The following is a 17,873-nucleotide window of genomic DNA, read 5'->3' as shown; positions in this document are numbered from 1 at the left end:
GTTGAACCATGGTTCCCAAACATCTGGGCGCATAAGAACCACACAGAGTCCTTGGTAAACACGCAGATACCCTGCCGTTCACTCAGAGGTTTCCATTCAGTAGATCTGAGGAGGGACCTGGAAAAGGGTCTAACAGTTGGGCTTGAGTGATTCTGCAGAGCAGAAACCTGCAGAGCAGGGAACCTCAGAATGATGGGGTGGGGGGCAGATAAAATATAGGTCAGTTACATGTGAATTTCAGGTAAATAACAAATAATGTTTGTCTAAGTATCTCCCATGCAATATTTGGGTCACAGTTAGATTAAAACCTTATTTGTTGTTTACATGAAATTCATATGTAACTGATCATCCCATATTTTCACTCGCTGTATCTGGCAGCCCCAGTTGTAATAGGACATACATAGCTTGACCCCCATCTGCCTCCGTCCTGAAATTCTGTGATGGCTCCTTGACACCAGGTGAGAGAAGAACCACAATAATAACAATAGGCCCCTGGGCCGAGTGGTTTGTATGGATTAAGGAGAAGAGAATTTGTATTTGGGGCATCTGTGATACATCAGACACTGAAATATGTGTCACATGATTTAATTTAAAAATTTAACAGATAAGGAATCTGAGAGTCAAAGACTAGATGCTTTGTCTAAGATCACTAAGCTTCCCCATGGTAAAGCCACGTTTGAGAGAGCTCTGTCCACCTCTGTGATCCGCAGGCAGCCACTCCCCCATGTGTTTCTAACACTGGCGGAAGCCGGGACCCTATTCTTCTTGAGTGTGAGGTTTAGAGTTCTGGGCTGTTTCTCGACGTGTCTTCATTCTCCGCAGCACTGGATGTGGTACTGGGTGGCTGCAGATGCTCTTAAGCCTCTGCTCAGTGAATCTGTTGACTGGCTACATCTCAGCAACTTTGTGCCTTAGAAGGTACTTCAGCAGTGGTTTCCATGCCCCCTGTGAGATGTATCCTTAGCATGGCTGGCAGACCTTTGAGAGGCCTTCCTCATGAGTGCATGGAGACAGAGTTACCTCTGCTCTGGGGCCAATGTCATCAGCTCTTAGTTGTGAGGTTCTCTGTCACTGTTATCTTGCTTTTATTGTTGACATTATTTGTTTGGGGTTACTTTTGTGAGTGTGTGTCTTAAAGATTACTCTTGGTTTGGGTCAGGCTTACAGCTCTGAAGTATAGAAACTCTATCTGTCTATCACTCTGATGTCCTTGGTGGCATCGCTGAGTAGCAGCCCCATGCAGAGGGCAGACAGGAAGCTTCTAATACCTCTCTCTCTGCTAGATGATTACAAGTCCGAGCTGCGGGAGCAGCTGCCCCTGATCGCTGGCTCAGCGGCAGCTGGGGTGGTATTTGTGGTGTCCCTGGTGGCCATCTCCATCGTCTGCAGCAGGTAGGCCCCCTGGCCCCGCTCCTGCCTGCTCTCCTCAGACCCAGGAAGGCTGGCTCATGGACCCTCCCTGGTCATGTGAACTGAACAGGACCTGACCGTTCAGGGACATACCGTCAGGCTCACCAGTCATCACCCTTTCTCTGTCCACGGGCAGCCTAGAACTTTCCAGATCATTTATTTTCTCTGTGCTGGAGATAAATCCTCTGGAGGGGCTGGGCAAGGCTCTGAGCATTTGTCCCCCAACCTCATTTTTGCCCACTCATTTAACCCCCCTACACACGATGATCTTCCTGGAGTGACAGTTACAAAATTGCATTTGACCCTCTGGAACATCCCGCCCTGTGCCTCAACCCATCCTCTGGCTACAGAGCTGGGGCCTGGGCACAGGGTGCAGTTGGGCAGCAGGGAGCTAAGGAGGGAAAGAGGAGCTCTGCAAGAGCGGGTCCTGCAGGAGGGTGGGTCTGGAAGTTCTCGTGAATTTTTAATACTGCTGCTACTGCCTTGGGTGGTTAGCCTAGATTCAGCTGGCCCCTCCTGAAAAGTTCCACAGTGCAGCCAGAGTTCTAGCAGGCATCCTCCAGGGCCTCTCACCAAGCTCTGTAGAGACCCTGGGCCTGCCTGACCTTGAAAGACCTTGACTTGAAAGCAGAGCCCCCTGCCCACGGAGATGGTCAAGCTAGAATGCTGGCCATGACAGCAGTTCCGCTTAAGTGACAGTTGCAGCTCCCAACCCCAGGAGAAGCCCGGGTGAGCCCCCATCAGAACAGGGGGCCTGGGTGGAGGTCCTGGGAGTAGAGTGGTGTGGATATACCCTGGCTGAGAGAGCTCCTCTCCCTTGTGTCCACAGGAAACGTGCTTACAGCAAAGAAGCTGTGTACAGTGATAAGCTCCAGCATTACAGCACGGGCCGAGGTGAGTAGAAATCCTGAGCCACTCACCACCTGAGCTCCGGAGTCAAAAGGCAAGTGCTTGAGGGCTCCTTATAGGCAGACTGGCCCGTCCCCACTGCAAGCCCCCTCCCAGCCACCAGTGCCCAGAGGCTGGGTCCCCAGGGACCAAGGCTGTCCACCCCATCTGTGTCCACCCATCATGGGCACTTATTGGATGCCTGGCAGGTAGATTATCTTCCTCACTGATAAGCCCATAGAGGACACGGAATGCAGGGAGATTGGGTTTAGCAAGTCAATGAATCCTGAAATCAGACTCAGTGGAAAAAGATGGAGGGTTCTCTATTAACATCTTCTGCCTTATCTTATCCAATGGGGCGGCTGGGGAATGTGTTAACCAAATTCACAGATAAGCCAGAGAACTTGAACAGAGGGAATTAAAAAGATAACAGAGCCCAAGAGGCCAAAGTGTTGGGATATCTCCCAAGTGTTTTCTTTTAAGCAATGTCTTTAAAAGTTTTTCACTCATTATCTACTCTCTTTTTTTCAAAACCTATATATAATATTTTCATAACTAAAATTTCCCTTTATCGACTTGTGATGTTAAGTCCTGTGTCGGAATTCTTCTTTGAAGTGTGTCATGACAGCACTGCAGGGTCTGCAGAGGTCCCCACTGGTCAGCTGGGTTATTTCCTGCCTCCAGGAAGCAGAATGCTTAAATCCTCATAGCAGACATGCTGTTTCTAAATAACTCCTTTCAAATTCCACGGACACACTCAGAAACCTGCCCCGGCGCTGTGTGCTCTGCCCTCTGTGTCTCCAGCTTCCTTCGTGAGCTGCATCTCACCTCAGTGCTGCTGTGGCTGTACCAGCGCCCTCTCCCTGCTCCCTGGGTGGTGAGCATGGAAAACAGGCTCTGTCTACACACACCATAGGCAGGCCTTCTCTGGGTGGTTCTGGGAGTGGACATGGGGTCCGAGGTAAAAGTTCTCACCCGAGGTGACCCCAGGCAAGAGAGTGATGCAGGGGTGACCACATAGCAGTTTCGCCATGGAGGAGTTTGTATTAGAGTGAGGGCAAGGCTGGGGCTCTGCAAAGGTTGCTCTGTAGATATGGCTTTTTTCCTCAGGGTTTTCAATCCAAGACCAAGAACCTACCAAGGGTCTGTAAAGGACTAAGCCCCTGGCACCTGGGTTGCTGTTTTAAGTCATGATGGGGATGGGGCTGTGGACTGGGCACCGGCTGAGACCCTGAGGCTCTCTCAGGGTGGTCCAGCTGACACCCATGTTCAACAACACAAACTGGGGTCAGGGGAGGGAGATTGGGAGAGCAGCCCCCTTCTAAGGCTACAGACACAGCTCCTGCAACACTCCAGGTCCATCTGTCCCTCTTTCTCTCCCCCAGCAGGCCACCTGGGCCTCCATTTAACCAGACGTCACTGGTTTTAGAGGGAAATCCTAATGTGTTCTCTCTCCTGTCCTCACATTCTGATTTTGCACCTCAAAGCAAAATCTTCAGATACTTTCACTTAATATAAACTGACGCATTTCCCTTCCAGGCAGGTCTTTAGCTTCCTAAGGACACAAACTTTGATTTGTCTGTGATTCTCACATGGAGGTGCCCCATCCAGGGTGCATCAGGATTACCTGGGGGGCTATCTCCACCACCCCGCCTCCCTGCCTCTGCCTCCTGGGGTTCTGACATCACCCCGCCTCCCTGCTCTGGGCTGATGCCTGGCCACCTTGAGAGCCACTATGCAGTCAATTTCAGATTTGGCATCCTTTGAACTCTTTGGATGAAAGAAACATTTAAAGATGGCCATGTCCACCTCAAAGCAGAGGACACAAAATTGGGTTCAAAAGGAGGAATGCCATTTTGAAAACTAAAGACACCCATAGTGAGAATGGGATACCCTCGGAGGGAGCCCCTCCTTTTAAAGGCATGCAAGTTAAACCTTATACCCTTCACTGGGGGTACAGAGAGTTCCCAAGCATCAAGATGGGGTGCATCTTGCTGCCTTTTTGGCCTCTTCAGCCTCAGACCTGACTTTCTTCTCTGGAGGGCTGGCTTTCCTGGGCTGCCACGTGTCACCCACATGCACAGATAGGCTTCCAAAGTGCTCACAGACTCCTTCTGGGGAATTCTCACCTCTAAGGCCAAGAGAATCAAGCATCCCTGGTTCTCAGGGTCTGCCGAAGACCCAACACCCAGTCCTCAGTAGCAGAAACCACTGAGGATGGCTGAGGACACAGTGTTGACAAGCTGTGCAGTCTTCATCCCCAGGACTTGGGCACACAGAGTTCTTCCTGCACCAGAGTTCAGTCCCTCTGCTGCCTTAGAAGTCTGTCTTCTTTTTAAATCTGTCCTCCTTTTATAAATGCTCTTTCTTTCTATTAATAACCCTCCTCTTTTTACCCAGTCCCTGAAATCTGGCTCCTCTCCCGCACTCTGGTTCTCTGAACTCATAGCCTCACGCACTGAATTGCATCAGTGCATTTTCTCCCATGGACATCCGTCACTCTGACTAATGCTATTACTGTTGGAGAACCAGCCAAAGGGATGTGGAGCTGGGGAAGACACAGCACACACGTAGCAGAATAGGAAACTCAAGGCTCTGATGGAGGACAGACCTGGCCCGAGGTGGGGGAGGGTAGGAATAATTAGTTATAGAAAGCTTACCCGGTGCCATGCATGGGGAACTTTATTCTGGTAGCTCGTTTCAACTCCTCCAACCCTGGCAACCACTCTAGGTGGCAGGCATTAATCTAGGGAGGTTCCGTGACTTTGCCAGGTCTTGCAGCTCACGGGTGGCAGAGATGGACCTCACGTTCTCTAAACCTGGCTGCAGAGCCCATCATCTCTCCGTATTGCAGAAGCTCAAGGTGCCTGGAGGCCAGGAGCAAGGCAGAACATGAGGACCAATCTCAGGAGTCCTAGATGGTGGTTTGTTGGCTCCTCCTCTGGTCCTACTGCAGGAGGCAGGAAGGCGGATGCACTTGATCTGAAAGTGTGCACACAACCATTCCTGGGCTACCTATATGCATGCACCTCACTGGGGGGACGTGGATGCTAACCTGGACATCTCAGCGCTTCCTGCCCTGGAAGGGACAAGAAGCCTGCAGCAGCTCCCCAGCCTCACTCATCAGTACCCAAGAAGGCCCCTGCCTGCCTTCCCTGCAGGCAGGTCACAGGGCTTCATACAGAGTCTGCTGGCATCTGTCCTCCCAGATTTTTAAGCTTTTTAAGCTGATGCAAAGGCTGAAGGAAACATAATAGAAATATTGGCAAATGTAATGCCTTCTCTAGCATGTGGAGATGCAACAGATCTTGTCAATTTGAGAATATCAAGTGCTTTCCAGGGCAGGCTCTGAGCCCGCAGCACAGAGAATGGACTTATAAAGGGGGATTTGACTGGGGTGAGAGTGACTAGAGGGAAGGCAGGTAGGGAAGAGGAAGTGCGTGGATATGGTGCCAGATGCTAAGCTGAAGAGCCCGGGAGCCTGTGGTTCATGTTCAAGGATGAGTGGGTAAGTGGGGGTTTCCCATGTCTAGAAAGAGGCAGACAGATGGCAAGTTCTTATGGTTTCCATGGGACAGTCCTCAGAAGATGCTGGCTGACTAAAAACTGTCTGGATGGGATGATCCAGGTGGGCTTGCGAATCTATCTTTAGAAAAGTTCCAGTTGATGCTACATTTGGGAAATGCTACCAGGTACTTATAAGGCTTGGGTAACTACACACTGGATGATAGTTAACACTGCACTGAATTCTAAGATGGATGGAGTGAGCAGAAGTGGGGAGAAAAGGTGAGGGCTTGGGAAGGGGTCAAGGGTTTTCAGAAAGCAGCCCTAACAGAATCATCTCCGTGTTACAGGCAACTGCAGTTATAATCACAGAGCTATTTTTATTAAGCTTTGAGAAATTTTGAAAACAAATGAGATATGTATCCAAAATAAGAGATTGGCACACGTTAATGTCCACACAGGACAAGAGGACTGAACACAGGGACCTCAAGTGTGAGCTCAGTCCCTGCCAAACACCCAAGAAGCTGGGAAGCAGATACGTACAGGGCATTTAAAACTAAGTTCAGTGATCATTGGGGATTATTAAGGATTAAATACAGGGTTATTTTAAAAGTTATTATTAAGAAAAGTTATACAGGCTTCCCTTATACCTCAGTGGATAAAAAACCTGCCTGCAATGCAGGAAACCCAGGTTTGATTCCTGGGTCGGGAAGATCCCCTGGAGAAGGAAATGGCAACTCACTCCAACTTCTCCTATTCTTGCCTAGAAACTACCATGGACAGAGAATCCCTGGCAGGTTACAGTCCATGAAGTCACAAGAGTTGGATACGATTTATGACTAAACCACCACCATGGGGCCCTCATCTTATTTACTAGGGCTGTGCATTTGCAAGACATTGCATATTTTGGCAAAATATTTGATGATCTCCTAAGCGGAAGAAGCACAGTAAAGTGGGCACAGAGCTGGTCTTCATACAGAAAGAAAGTAGGTTAGTGAGTCTGTCAGCCAGGGAGGGAGTCCTCAATTTTATCTTAGTCCTTGTCCAATTCAATCTCTTGTTTGTTTGATTGTTTTTTAAAATCATAGCCAGGTGCAAACCTAGGGATGCTTATCAAGTTTGTAGGTAACAGTTGGGAGGTATAAGTAACACCACAGAAGATAGAATCAAAATTCAGAACTATCCAACAGCTCTGAATGCTAATTTGAAATCTGCAAGACAAAATGTTAGAGGGATAAATCTAGAAGCTAGTGTTGGTTAAAACAAAAATAAAACAGTAAGAAAAGGAGGAGACCTGACTTGCTATCTGTTTGTATGAGAAAGTTTATGTATTTGCTTGATCACATGCTTAAAAGGAGTGATAAAAAAAAAAAAAACTAGTAAAAAAGCTAAGCACTGCCACTAAAGCAGGAAAATACTGCCCAGAGCCTTCACCTTGAGCATTGACTGTATTAAGCACAGTAACTAATTGAATCCTCATAACCATCCCATGAGGTAGATTTCACATGTGAGGAAACAGCCTCATAAAAATCCAGTAGCCTGTCCAGAGTCTTGGAGTTAGTGATTTGCAACATATAAAGTTTTAAACTCAGGTCTGTCTGACTCTGTGGTCAAGATTAAAGTTTGGATCAGAGGAGGTAATACATGGACATGCTGTCCTCTGCACTGGTGAGAAAGATCTAAAGGGACATTCTTGGTTCTGGGGACCCCATGTCAAGAAGGATATTGTCAACAAAGCAGCCGGCCCATGGAGGGTACCAAGTCATGACCTCAGAGACACCAACTGATTTGGTGCTGGGGGAATGCAGGCAGGGACCTGTTTTTTTTTTGTTTTGTTTTTTTGTTTTTGTTTTTTCTGCTGCTCAGTCATGTCTGACTCTTTGTGACCCTATGGACTGTAGCACACCAGGCTTCCCTGTCCTTCACTGTCTCCTGGAGTTTGCTCAAACTCATGTCCATTGAGACAGTGATGCCATCCAACCATCTCATCCTGTGTCGGCCCCTTCTCTTGCCCTCAATCTTTCCTAGTGTCAGGATCTTTTCCAATAAGTCAGCTCTCCACATCGGTAGCCAAAGTACTGGGGCTTCAGCATCAGCATCAGTCCTTCCAATGAATATTCAGGGTTAATATCCTTTAAGATTGACTGGTTTGATCTCCTCACTGTCCAGGGGACTCTCAAGAGTCTTCTCCAGCACCACAGTTCAAAAGCATCAATTCTTTGATGTTCAGTCTTCTTTATGGTCCAACTGTCACATCCAGGGAGGGACCTAGGGGTCATCACCAAGCATGACACCATCATGGCAAAGGAAAGGCGACGCTGTTGTACTTTGTGAGGATAAACGGAACCATCAGTGAGAGATCCAAGTAGGCCAAATTTGATTCAGTGTAAGAACAGCCCCCCAAACTGGAACTGTCCATGCAGAGACAGGCTGCTTTGTGGAGAGAGGGGTGAGCTCTTTGCTCTCACAGACACAGATCTCAGTAAAAGATGCTGTAGAATGGAGTTCTGCTTTAGGTAAGACACTGGACTTGATTCATCCCAGAAGCACATCTAGCTCCAAGATTTCCTGTAGCTCCAGCTTGCTTGACTCTGGGTGGGAGGGATTTCCCAACCGTACAGAACACAGCATCCAGTGTGCTGGGAATCACCCTGGACACCAGGGTGAAGGTCAGGTATACCTGGAGGAGGGAGACAGACTGGGCATTTGGCTGCCTGTCCTGGAGGTACCTGAACAAGTAAATGAGGGCCTATGGGAAGAGGAGGAAAGGCCCCCAGGTGCAAAAGGTGGCTGAGTGTTCAGTGGGTGCTTATTAAATGCCAAATAAATTTAATGAACTGGCTTCACCTGTGTGGCTGCTGTTGGCTCTAAGCCAGAGCTCTAGAAACCTGGTTAACTCTTTGAGTCCCCAGCTCCTAGGCTGTTGCCCTCAGCTTCCTGACAGGACTTCAGTGGCCCAGAGACAGGGGGCCTTGTCTGGAAGGACATTCCTGTCTTAGTCATTGATACCCAAGAAGTAGAGACATGTTAAACTGTTTTTCCAGAAATACCTTTCTCTATCAAGGAGTAAGTAGCCTGTGATCCACTTTTGTTCTCCTAGAGACACATATTAGGCTGTGACTGTGTTTTTAAGAACAAATCTTGAAATGTGGTAAAACCCCCAAACAGAAGGTTGAATGAAGAGCTTCCTCAGACTCGGTGCTTTTTCCCCCAGGCTTGTTGCCCACCCTGGGGCTCCCGTCTTGGATTCTTCCTCTAACCTTGGCTGGGTACCCATGACCTCCATTCATTCATGGAAAAAGACATCCACCCATTTTCCTGGCCTTGGTCCCAAGAAGCAGGTGGAGCGAAGTGTTTCTAGTGCCCGTCCACCTTTCCTGGTAGATTTGGTCTAGGAAACTGCCCATTCCTTAGCCTTTCATACCAATAGCTTCGGCTGTCACTCACGTGTCCCCCACATCCAGCACTCCACATCCAGTCTTGCAGCTCTGTTTCTATTCTGAGTTTTCAGACTCACTTCTAGGCACCCGTATGTCTTGTCCATGCATTCAAAGTCTAAAACCACGTGTGCAAACTTCCTGGACAATCAGGTTTCCTTCCCAAAGTGCATCATGTAGTTAATAGTACCACTTGATTCTGGAAGTCTTGACATTAATTCAGATTCTTCTGGTCCTTCCTTCTTTCTCATCTTTAATTGCTCACCAAGTGCTGTCAGTTTTTCCTTTGAAATTTCTCTTGCTTTTTCTGCTGTTGTCACTGTGAGGCTCTGGCTAAAAACTGTTATCTTGCACCTTAATTACTGCAACAACCTCAGAACTCTTTTCTCAGCCTCCAGCCCCATCCTCATAACAATGCATGGGAGTGGTGAGGGCTGCCAGCCAAATGAACTCCCCGATGTCTTGTTCTCAGCACATCCCTCCCCTGCTGCTGGCACATTTGTCAGCTCTGTGTGTCCAGTGGCAGCAATCGGATGCCTTTGATGGTAGTCAAGGCCCTCCCACTAGTGTATCAGCAGTGTTCCACCTTGGACCCCACTTCCTTCCACACTCAAGCTGGCCACACTCTCCTCACTCATGCAATGGCAGGTATCACTCTGAGCTATGCCTTGTGACACTCCAAGCTTGTCCCTCATCAGTGAAGGACCATGTGACCTGTCATTTTTGGTCTGACTTTGAGACTGGCATCCACAGTCTTCTGCCTTTTCTGGTTTCTGCTACGCTTACAGCTCGTTTCCAGTTGTGGGCTCCTGACTCTAGACTCTCCAGCACTGCTCCCCAGTTCATGTCTCAGTGACCTGAGAGCTCCACGAGCTTTGTTTTCCCTGTGGCTCCTACGGTCCCTGGCACAGTTGGGTGACGGGTTGCCACTGAGAAAATGAGGAGTGATCAACATCCTGAGGCAGAGGACTGGCTGAGGTCCCTCCCAGGAACCCCTAAACAGCTTCCCTCTTGTGCTTAGATATCTGGACTAAATTTAGGTGAATTACGAGTATGGCAAAGTCTGCCTTGGCTCCAGAGTGGGAAAGGAGGGGCAGCTTTCCACCTTCTCCATGGCTGCATCAGATCTGCTGGGACACAAGGTATCAAAGACTGAAAACAGCCTAGTTAATACACTAGCTTTCTGGACCCTGCTGTGAGATTCCAGGAATCTTCCACCAGCAGGAAGGCACTGGGCTCTTCCTGGCACCCCTGAGGCCTCTGTCATGGGACCCACAAAATGTTCATGGTACCATTTTTGTACTTTCTGAATGTGCAAGAGGACTGGATGGCAGCATTCCATCTTCTCCTTCCACTGTTAATACCCAAATGTTACCGCCTGTTTAGAACTGGCCCTTTCCCAGCCTATGCTCTCCTGTCCTGGGACCCTGGCACTTGCAAACATGTCAAGATGACATTTTAGATTCTCCTTCCACTGTTAATACCCAAATGTTACCACCTATTTAGAACTGGCCCTTTCCCAGCCTATGCTCGCCTGTCCTGGGACCCTGGCACTTGCAAACATGTCAAGATGACATTTTAGATACACCCCACAATCTGACATCATCCCCCAAACTTGTCCCAGCCTCTTCCCTTTTGAGAGCATCCTGATCTCCTGATCCAGAGTCTCCAGCCATAGCCAGCAGTTTCCTATGCTTCACGGACTGCTCCGTACCACGTAGGAAGGCTCTGGATAGTGGCTGAGTCATTTTTTCCCCAAACTTAGTATCTTTAAAGCCTTGGTTCATGTTTAAGATTTTGCAGATCTCTTGGGACTATGGTCCTTTAAAGCTTTAGCCATCCAGGCTGTGACCCTAATCATAGCTTAAATGAATTTTGAGAGCAAAGAACAAACATATCTGCAAATCATACCTTCAATAGAAATTAGAAAGCTAGAAAATGATAAAATTGAAGAGTTTTCTCTCTCTTGGCACCATCAATCAGTTTAGATCTGTGCATACCATTTTTGTGCCAAAGGTATATAACCTATGTTAAAAATAATGAAAATAACCAGAAACTATAAAATACTATAAATATTGCAATATTAACACTAATAATAATGAGAAGCATTGAACGGAGCATTATAAAATGTCTTACATTATAGAGCTATATTACATCTGATATTATTGTAACTGCCGTTAATAATATTTCCCCAACACTCACAATCTGAGAACATTTTCTGAGCCCTGTCTCCAAATGTTTGGCTGTGCCCGACTCCGCAGCTGACGTGAATTCCTTGTTCACTGTCTGGTGATTCATTGCACTAAATACCATTTCCCTGATAATTAAAAACTGCTCACTGGCAAGTGGGAGCAGGAACAGGCTGATGCAGGATTTATGCAGAAACACAAAATGAGCCAAAAGACAAATGACCTGTTCTGCGTAGCTGAAGGCATTTTTTTCCCCACGTCTCCTTCTGGGACTAGAAAAAGGGTAGTTGTGATGCGGGAGAGCGGTCTGGCAAGATGTGTCATCCAGGGATAAGATGGATGCAGGGAGAGCCTTTAGAGCACATGTTCAGCCAAATGGTTCTCCAGACTTAGGAATAGAGACCACCTCAGCAGAGGAGTCCAGCCAGGGCCATTCCTAGGCTGACTGTATCAGACCCTTGTCATTGCAAAAGAACTGGGTTTGAATCGATTTTAGACTTCTGATTTCAGTTTTCCTGCCTCAGTCTAATAACGTACCCTCAGTTTCGGGAAAACAAAGACCGATTCCTACCCTGCATAGGTGCGGGATGTTCTAAACTGACATTACATCAGCTCTCCTAGGCTGCGTGCTCTCCTCGGTTTCTTGTGAAAGACTTTGGTGATGACCAAAGCCCATGCCTGGCCCAGAGCAGCAGTTGAGACATTGTGTGCATGCACGCATATACACACATTCATACATGGATATACATTTGTTTGCTCACACACACACACCATATATACACGCACTCATATACATGCATACACACACTCACACACACACACACCCCTTAATTCCACATGCCAGTGAGGTAGCACACCTGCTCATGAATAAACCAGACAGTGATTAGAAGGTGAACTTTCTCCCATGAAGATACATTTGCCCGGACATCATTGGCCTGAATGAATCCTGGCACCATTAAGAGATGAAACTCTCCCTTCTGGGAATAGTTCCTTCCCAGAACTGATCAGGGCCAATATCTGTGGAGCTCATTAACTCAGAATCCTCTCTCATTCATCCTTACATATGTCTTTACTTGCAAACCATTTATTACAGCGCATTCTAGATTGTTTAATTAGTTTCTGTGGAAGAGTTCCTGTAGGACAGCTTAGCACACATCGTTTAAAAGCCCTTAATCCAAAATAACAAGGTGGTATTTTTAAAGTAACTAATATAACCTTAACACTGCCCACCCCCACCACCCCAGCTTCCTACCTCCCCATACACTTCCTAGAACAATTTACTGATAGTAATCATGAGTGTTTCAGCTTGTGAGCCCTCCCTGTACACCCGGCACCATGCTAGATATGTCACTTACAATGTGGTCTTTAATATTACAGCTGCCCCTGGAGGAAGGTGTTTCGCCTCCTTCGGTAGAAGAAAAAAATAATAGAAGAGATGTATGTGGTCTTGCTGCAAAATGCCCAGCTAGAGATAGGCTTCAGAATTCTGACCTCACCTTGGGATCCCCGCTTCTGGCCTCTCAGCCTTCTCTCATCTCAGTCCGGAACTGGGGAGAAGTCACAGGCTGTCGACACTGGCCTGCCACCCGTTTAGCATTTTGAGTGGGTCTTTTGCTGTGGCCTTGTCTCCAGTGCTCAGCCCTCCAGCACACAGGGGCCAACTTCCGCCTAAAGCATCTGTGTTTCTTCACCTAAGCACCTCTCTGGCCCTGGACCCTTCCAGCCCAGCTGCACAGCAGGCAGAGCAGGCCCCAGCCAATGACTGACGGGAGTCGTGTGGCGCCACTCCAGCTCACGCCACCCTAGCTGACTCTGAAGCTTGTGATCTCAGAGGTTCCTTGGGGTGGGGAGTTAAGCCTGTGTCAGTTACCCACAGCCCAAGGCGGTAAGTGCCTTGAGGGCACGCTTTTCTTAGGCTGCCTTTCCGTCCTACCTTACTGCCCACTGACCTGCAGGCACTTCTTGGGATCACCTCCCAGATAATCCCAGTAGGGATCACCACCTACTTGCTTTCACGTCTTATCTTAAGTCGTTGCTTCTGAAGAAACCTCAAGTGAGACTGCCTGAACATGCTGGTCAGGGTTGTTAGGCATCCATGCGGTTTGCTCGTTCTTGCTCTTTACTTGTTCTCCAGACCAAAGGAGAAAGAGATGAGCCTCTAGTTCTATTTTTCCCTTTGTCCACTGCTATTAAAGTAAAATTTCCATTCTCTCTCCACCGCTGCCCCAGGGATTAAGACATTCTATCATAAAGATGAGGATTTTCTTTGTTCAAAGTTCAATCAATAGATTCCAGAGTCAACATTGTCATCCCCAAGTTTTCAAAGAGCATTTTGATTGATGTCTAGCACACTTGGAGTGCTTTTATTTCATGACTGGGAATAATCCAAATTTCAGAAAAAGTAATTCCTCTGGGTGGGGTACCTGGCTTTAAAAACATTTCCGCTTTGAGTTCTTGGCTGCATCTTCCTTCTCCATCTGGATTAGACTCTGGCCTGACCTGGTGACTAGGGCAACATTCATTTGGGGTCACCGTAGAGCCACCAGAACTTTTTGGATGGGAAATGTCATTGTGTGATAATTTATAATATATAAATTATCATAATATATGTATATATATTTATACACATATAAATTGTGTTTTCAAGCTGGGAGTTGCTGAGAAGGAGCTGCAGTGGGGAGTGTGTGCTGAGAGGACAAAGCTCAGGGAACCTAAGGTTACCTTAGCCGCAGCCACGGCACGGGGGCTTTTCCCCACCTGCTTGCCCTGATGACCTGCCTCTTTTAGGAACCAGACAACAGCAGCGGAAAGGGAAAACGACTGCTCTTCACAAGGCTGCCATGCCAGACTGTTCTGTTCAGCCTTTGAAGCCCACCTCCCATCTCACCACCCCCAGGAAATCCCTTTCCATGCTTGCCTAATGACACGTCCAACACGGTGAAAAATGACGTTGTGATGAATCCATTTGTTTCTTGGGCTCCATTTCCTGTTTCTGTCCCCTCTCTTCCACTTTTCGAATGTATTTTTTCTGCAATGACAATTCTCTATTTTGTCCCCGTGCGCACCTATTTATCTTGCCGCTGTAAACATCAGTGACAAAGTCCATATTCCTTTATGTATTTCTCATTCACCATTTTATTCACTTTTCATACTTCACTGTGTCTGAAGGCATGGGGGTTCAATTACCATTTCTTCTTTCATTCCACCTCATTTATTCTGTGTAGACTTTACAATTTTCTCTCTCAGTATTTTCTATGCTCTTCTCTTCACGTTTTCTGTTCTGGTTACTGGCTTGGCACTCCTATCTTGAGGTTTTTCTAATATCCATTCCTTTTTTTGTTTTTAATCCATCCTCATACCTCTTCCAGCCCTGGACACTGCTGTCAGTTATAACCTTAACGGTGGCCTCCACTCAGGAAAGTTGTCAAGTTGATAAATATTGATATCTGCCCTGCCATTTTACCACCACTTTTCTGCTAATGCATTTGGTTGGCATCAATCAGCTTCTTTGCCTTCTATGAGCGCCTGGTGTGGGAACTGGTCCCGATCTGTCACTTATAAGTAATCTGCTCCACATTTCATCAAGAGCTCAAACACAGAAAATATGGAGGAGAGGTAGAGGACAGAGAACCAGGCTAGCATGGCCCAGAGGGAAGGGAGACAGGGAGATCCAACAAGGAAAAGTGAGGCAGCTGGACGTGTAGGAGAGGCGCCCCCAACCCAGCCAGACCATTACTGCTGGGGACAGCAGCCAGTGCTTAATGACTGCTGTGTCCTCTTTGGGATGTTAACCCTGCTTATCTCCTCCAAAAAGGCTCCCCAGGGATGAAGATCTACATTGACCCCTTCACTTACGAGGACCCCAACGAAGCTGTCCGGGAGTTTGCGAAGGAGATTGATGTCTCTTTTGTGAAAATCGAAGAGGTCATCGGAGCAGGTATGGCTCTTCTTCCCTCCCCTCCTTTCTGCCCTCTTGGTGTCTAGACATCCTCTTTCACCACTCTGGGTGATGTCTATCATCTTTCTCCCCCAAAGGTGCATCTAAGCCATCTACAATATGTGTCTAAGGATCTTCTGGGACCTTGTTCATGGTGTCCAAGCTTATTTGGTGTTGCAGAGAAGTCAACTCTGGTTTTAAAAGATTCAGAAATAGCTCTGGAAATGGAACACCAAATGCAAATAAAGAGAGAGAAATAGGGTGATAAGTTGGGAAATGCACTTCTCTTTTTAGAAGCTGAACTTAGTATCCCAAGCACTGACTCCAGTATCTCCATGGCCTCGGGCCAAAGTTTATTCCCACACTTCCAGTTTTCCTTTTCTGATATACATGGATTTGGAGACAGACTATGATGAACTAAAGAAGGACCACTATTTCTAGAAGAAAACTCACCCATATCCATATTTTCTACAAAAGATCCATGATATGGATGGTAATATAAGACAGACTTCCCTCCCAAGAAATGCGTGTTCTCATCTACATTGGAATACAAACCCAGCCCAGCAAAGAATAACTGTCTGAGATGCTATCAGGACACTCTACCTAAAGGCTGGTCTAGCATTTTCATCTTCCTTTAATAGATTAATAGTTGAGTCAGTTGGATAATGGATCCAGCCTTATTGATATAAATGAGGAAAATATCCCCAAATATCATTCCTTTGGAAATAATCTCTTTAGTGCCCCCTCTGTGGTCTTTTCTGAATCTTCTTAAAAGATGTGTTTGCTTTGTGTCCTCTTTCCTACTTTTGGTTCCTTATACAACATTCTTTGTCTTCTCTTCTTCTTTAAATTGGATTAGACATTGTTCGGGCTCTCTTCACTCGTATGCTGTGTACTCCCAAAGCTCCTATGTCTGGAAGTGCTTTTTTTCATGTCAATATTTGGAGAGCTATGGGGTTGCCTCTTCCAATATTTTAAGCTCCATAAAATATGTTTAGTCAAAGTCTTCCAGACGGCCACTCCGTATATTATCTTTAGGAGGAAAGTCACCCTCCTCCCATTCACTGCCTCTCTTAATGTGCTGAGGGGTCAAAAAGCCATCTGTGAAATTGGAAGTCGCATTTGAAAGCTTGCCCCATTAAGTCACATTCTCCTGCTCTGATTTCCCTCTAAAAGAGCTCCAACCTCATGGCATCCCTGTGGTGGGTGCTGGACCCTCCCTGTAGGACACATGACCCTCTTTCTACCAAACTCTCACGTGTTCCAGCCAGCTGACCATAATCTGATCCACATGAGTCTATATGTATTTCCCATTGATTTTCATTAAATATGTTACTGAACCACGACTTTCACTTCTGTGCAGATAATTTTCTCTTCCCCCTTAGATACCGACAGACCTAAGGATCATGCCTTAGAAGGCTGCATCCCAGATAAGCTGCATGACTTGAAGGGACTCAGATTTCTCCAGTAAATTTGAAAGTGAAAGCTTTGATCTCGTACCTGCTCCTCTGTGTTGTTCATTACTGTTATGTCATGTGAAAATGGAGCTAGTGATTTTAATGTTGTTATTTATGTCGAGTGCTTAGCGCAATGCATTCTGGACTGCATTTCATCCCAGAGAGCCCATGTCAGCCCCCCTCCCATCTTCTTCAGGGGAGAAGCAAAGAGCCTTCTCACTTTATGACCCTGCCGGGGAGGAGGGTCAGCTTGGAGTGAGCTCACCAACTGCTGGATGCCTATAAAGGGACAATCCATGGCCCACCTTCACCTTCTATCTCTGGGTAGCCTTTGCTGATGCTGTCATGTTTGTGCATTCTGCTCAGAGAAGACATAGTCCCTGCCGTGGCTTACCTGGTCCTGGGGAGGGATGGATACACGGAGCAGTATAGAAGATGCCCGGTAGCTTGGGATAAAGTCTTCTGTCCAGTTGCTGCTGACTGCCTTCTACCTGATAGCCATCTGCTTGCAATTCAGTAATTGCACAGCTCATCCCTGTGGATGTGAATTCACTATGTGGAACTTGATGCAGTTTCATCAGGAGACACTCCTGGCTGGAGTCAGTCTCTCTCTGTCCTCCGATTCTTCCTCTCTGTCACCACTCCTGCTTTTTCCACTCCTTGCCTCACTGAGCTTGACTTCACTTTATGCTAAAAGAGCTGGTGTGAGTTGAGTTTTTTTAAAAAAGAATTTTGTAAGGTAACATTTGTAGTGTAGTTGGCAATATTTCCCTTAGCCACCTGGCAGATTCAGCTCAGGGGACCAAATCCGGGTTCCAAAATGATAACACAACATGAGAAGAATCAGAAGTCCTTTCCCCTTCCTTCATTCTGTTCCTTTCTCCTTCCCTCAACATGCTCTTATTAGATACTTTTTGCTTGTGGATGTTGAGTCCCAGAGATGAACAGACACTCTCCTGTCCAGAAGGCTGACAGTCTTGTTGAGAAACAGGCCAGTAACATTCACACTGTTCACTGTTCACACATCTCACAGCACAGGCAAATGCGAAGT

The 17,873-nt window shown here is 47.0% G+C and overlaps 1 protein-coding gene across 1 annotated transcript in view; it reads left to right on the top strand.

The window, feature by feature from the left end:
• Positions 1-17,873, top strand: part of EPHB1 (EPH receptor B1) — a 462,138-nt gene that overhangs the window by 364,715 nt on the left and 79,550 nt on the right. Inside the window, exons 8-10 of the mRNA XM_070385976.1 lie at positions 1,284-1,392; positions 2,240-2,304; positions 15,243-15,365. Of these exons, the coding sequence (XP_070242077.1) occupies positions 1,284-1,392; positions 2,240-2,304; positions 15,243-15,365 (297 nt within the window). The remainder of the gene's footprint in view (positions 1-1,283; positions 1,393-2,239; positions 2,305-15,242; positions 15,366-17,873) is intronic.

The sequence above is a fragment of the Bos mutus genome, chromosome 1 (genome assembly GCF_027580195.1).
Source record: "Bos mutus isolate GX-2022 chromosome 1, NWIPB_WYAK_1.1, whole genome shotgun sequence".
NCBI classification, from domain to species: Eukaryota; Metazoa; Chordata; class Mammalia; order Artiodactyla; family Bovidae; genus Bos; species Bos mutus.
This window is presented reverse-complemented; position numbering and strand designations above follow the sequence as displayed.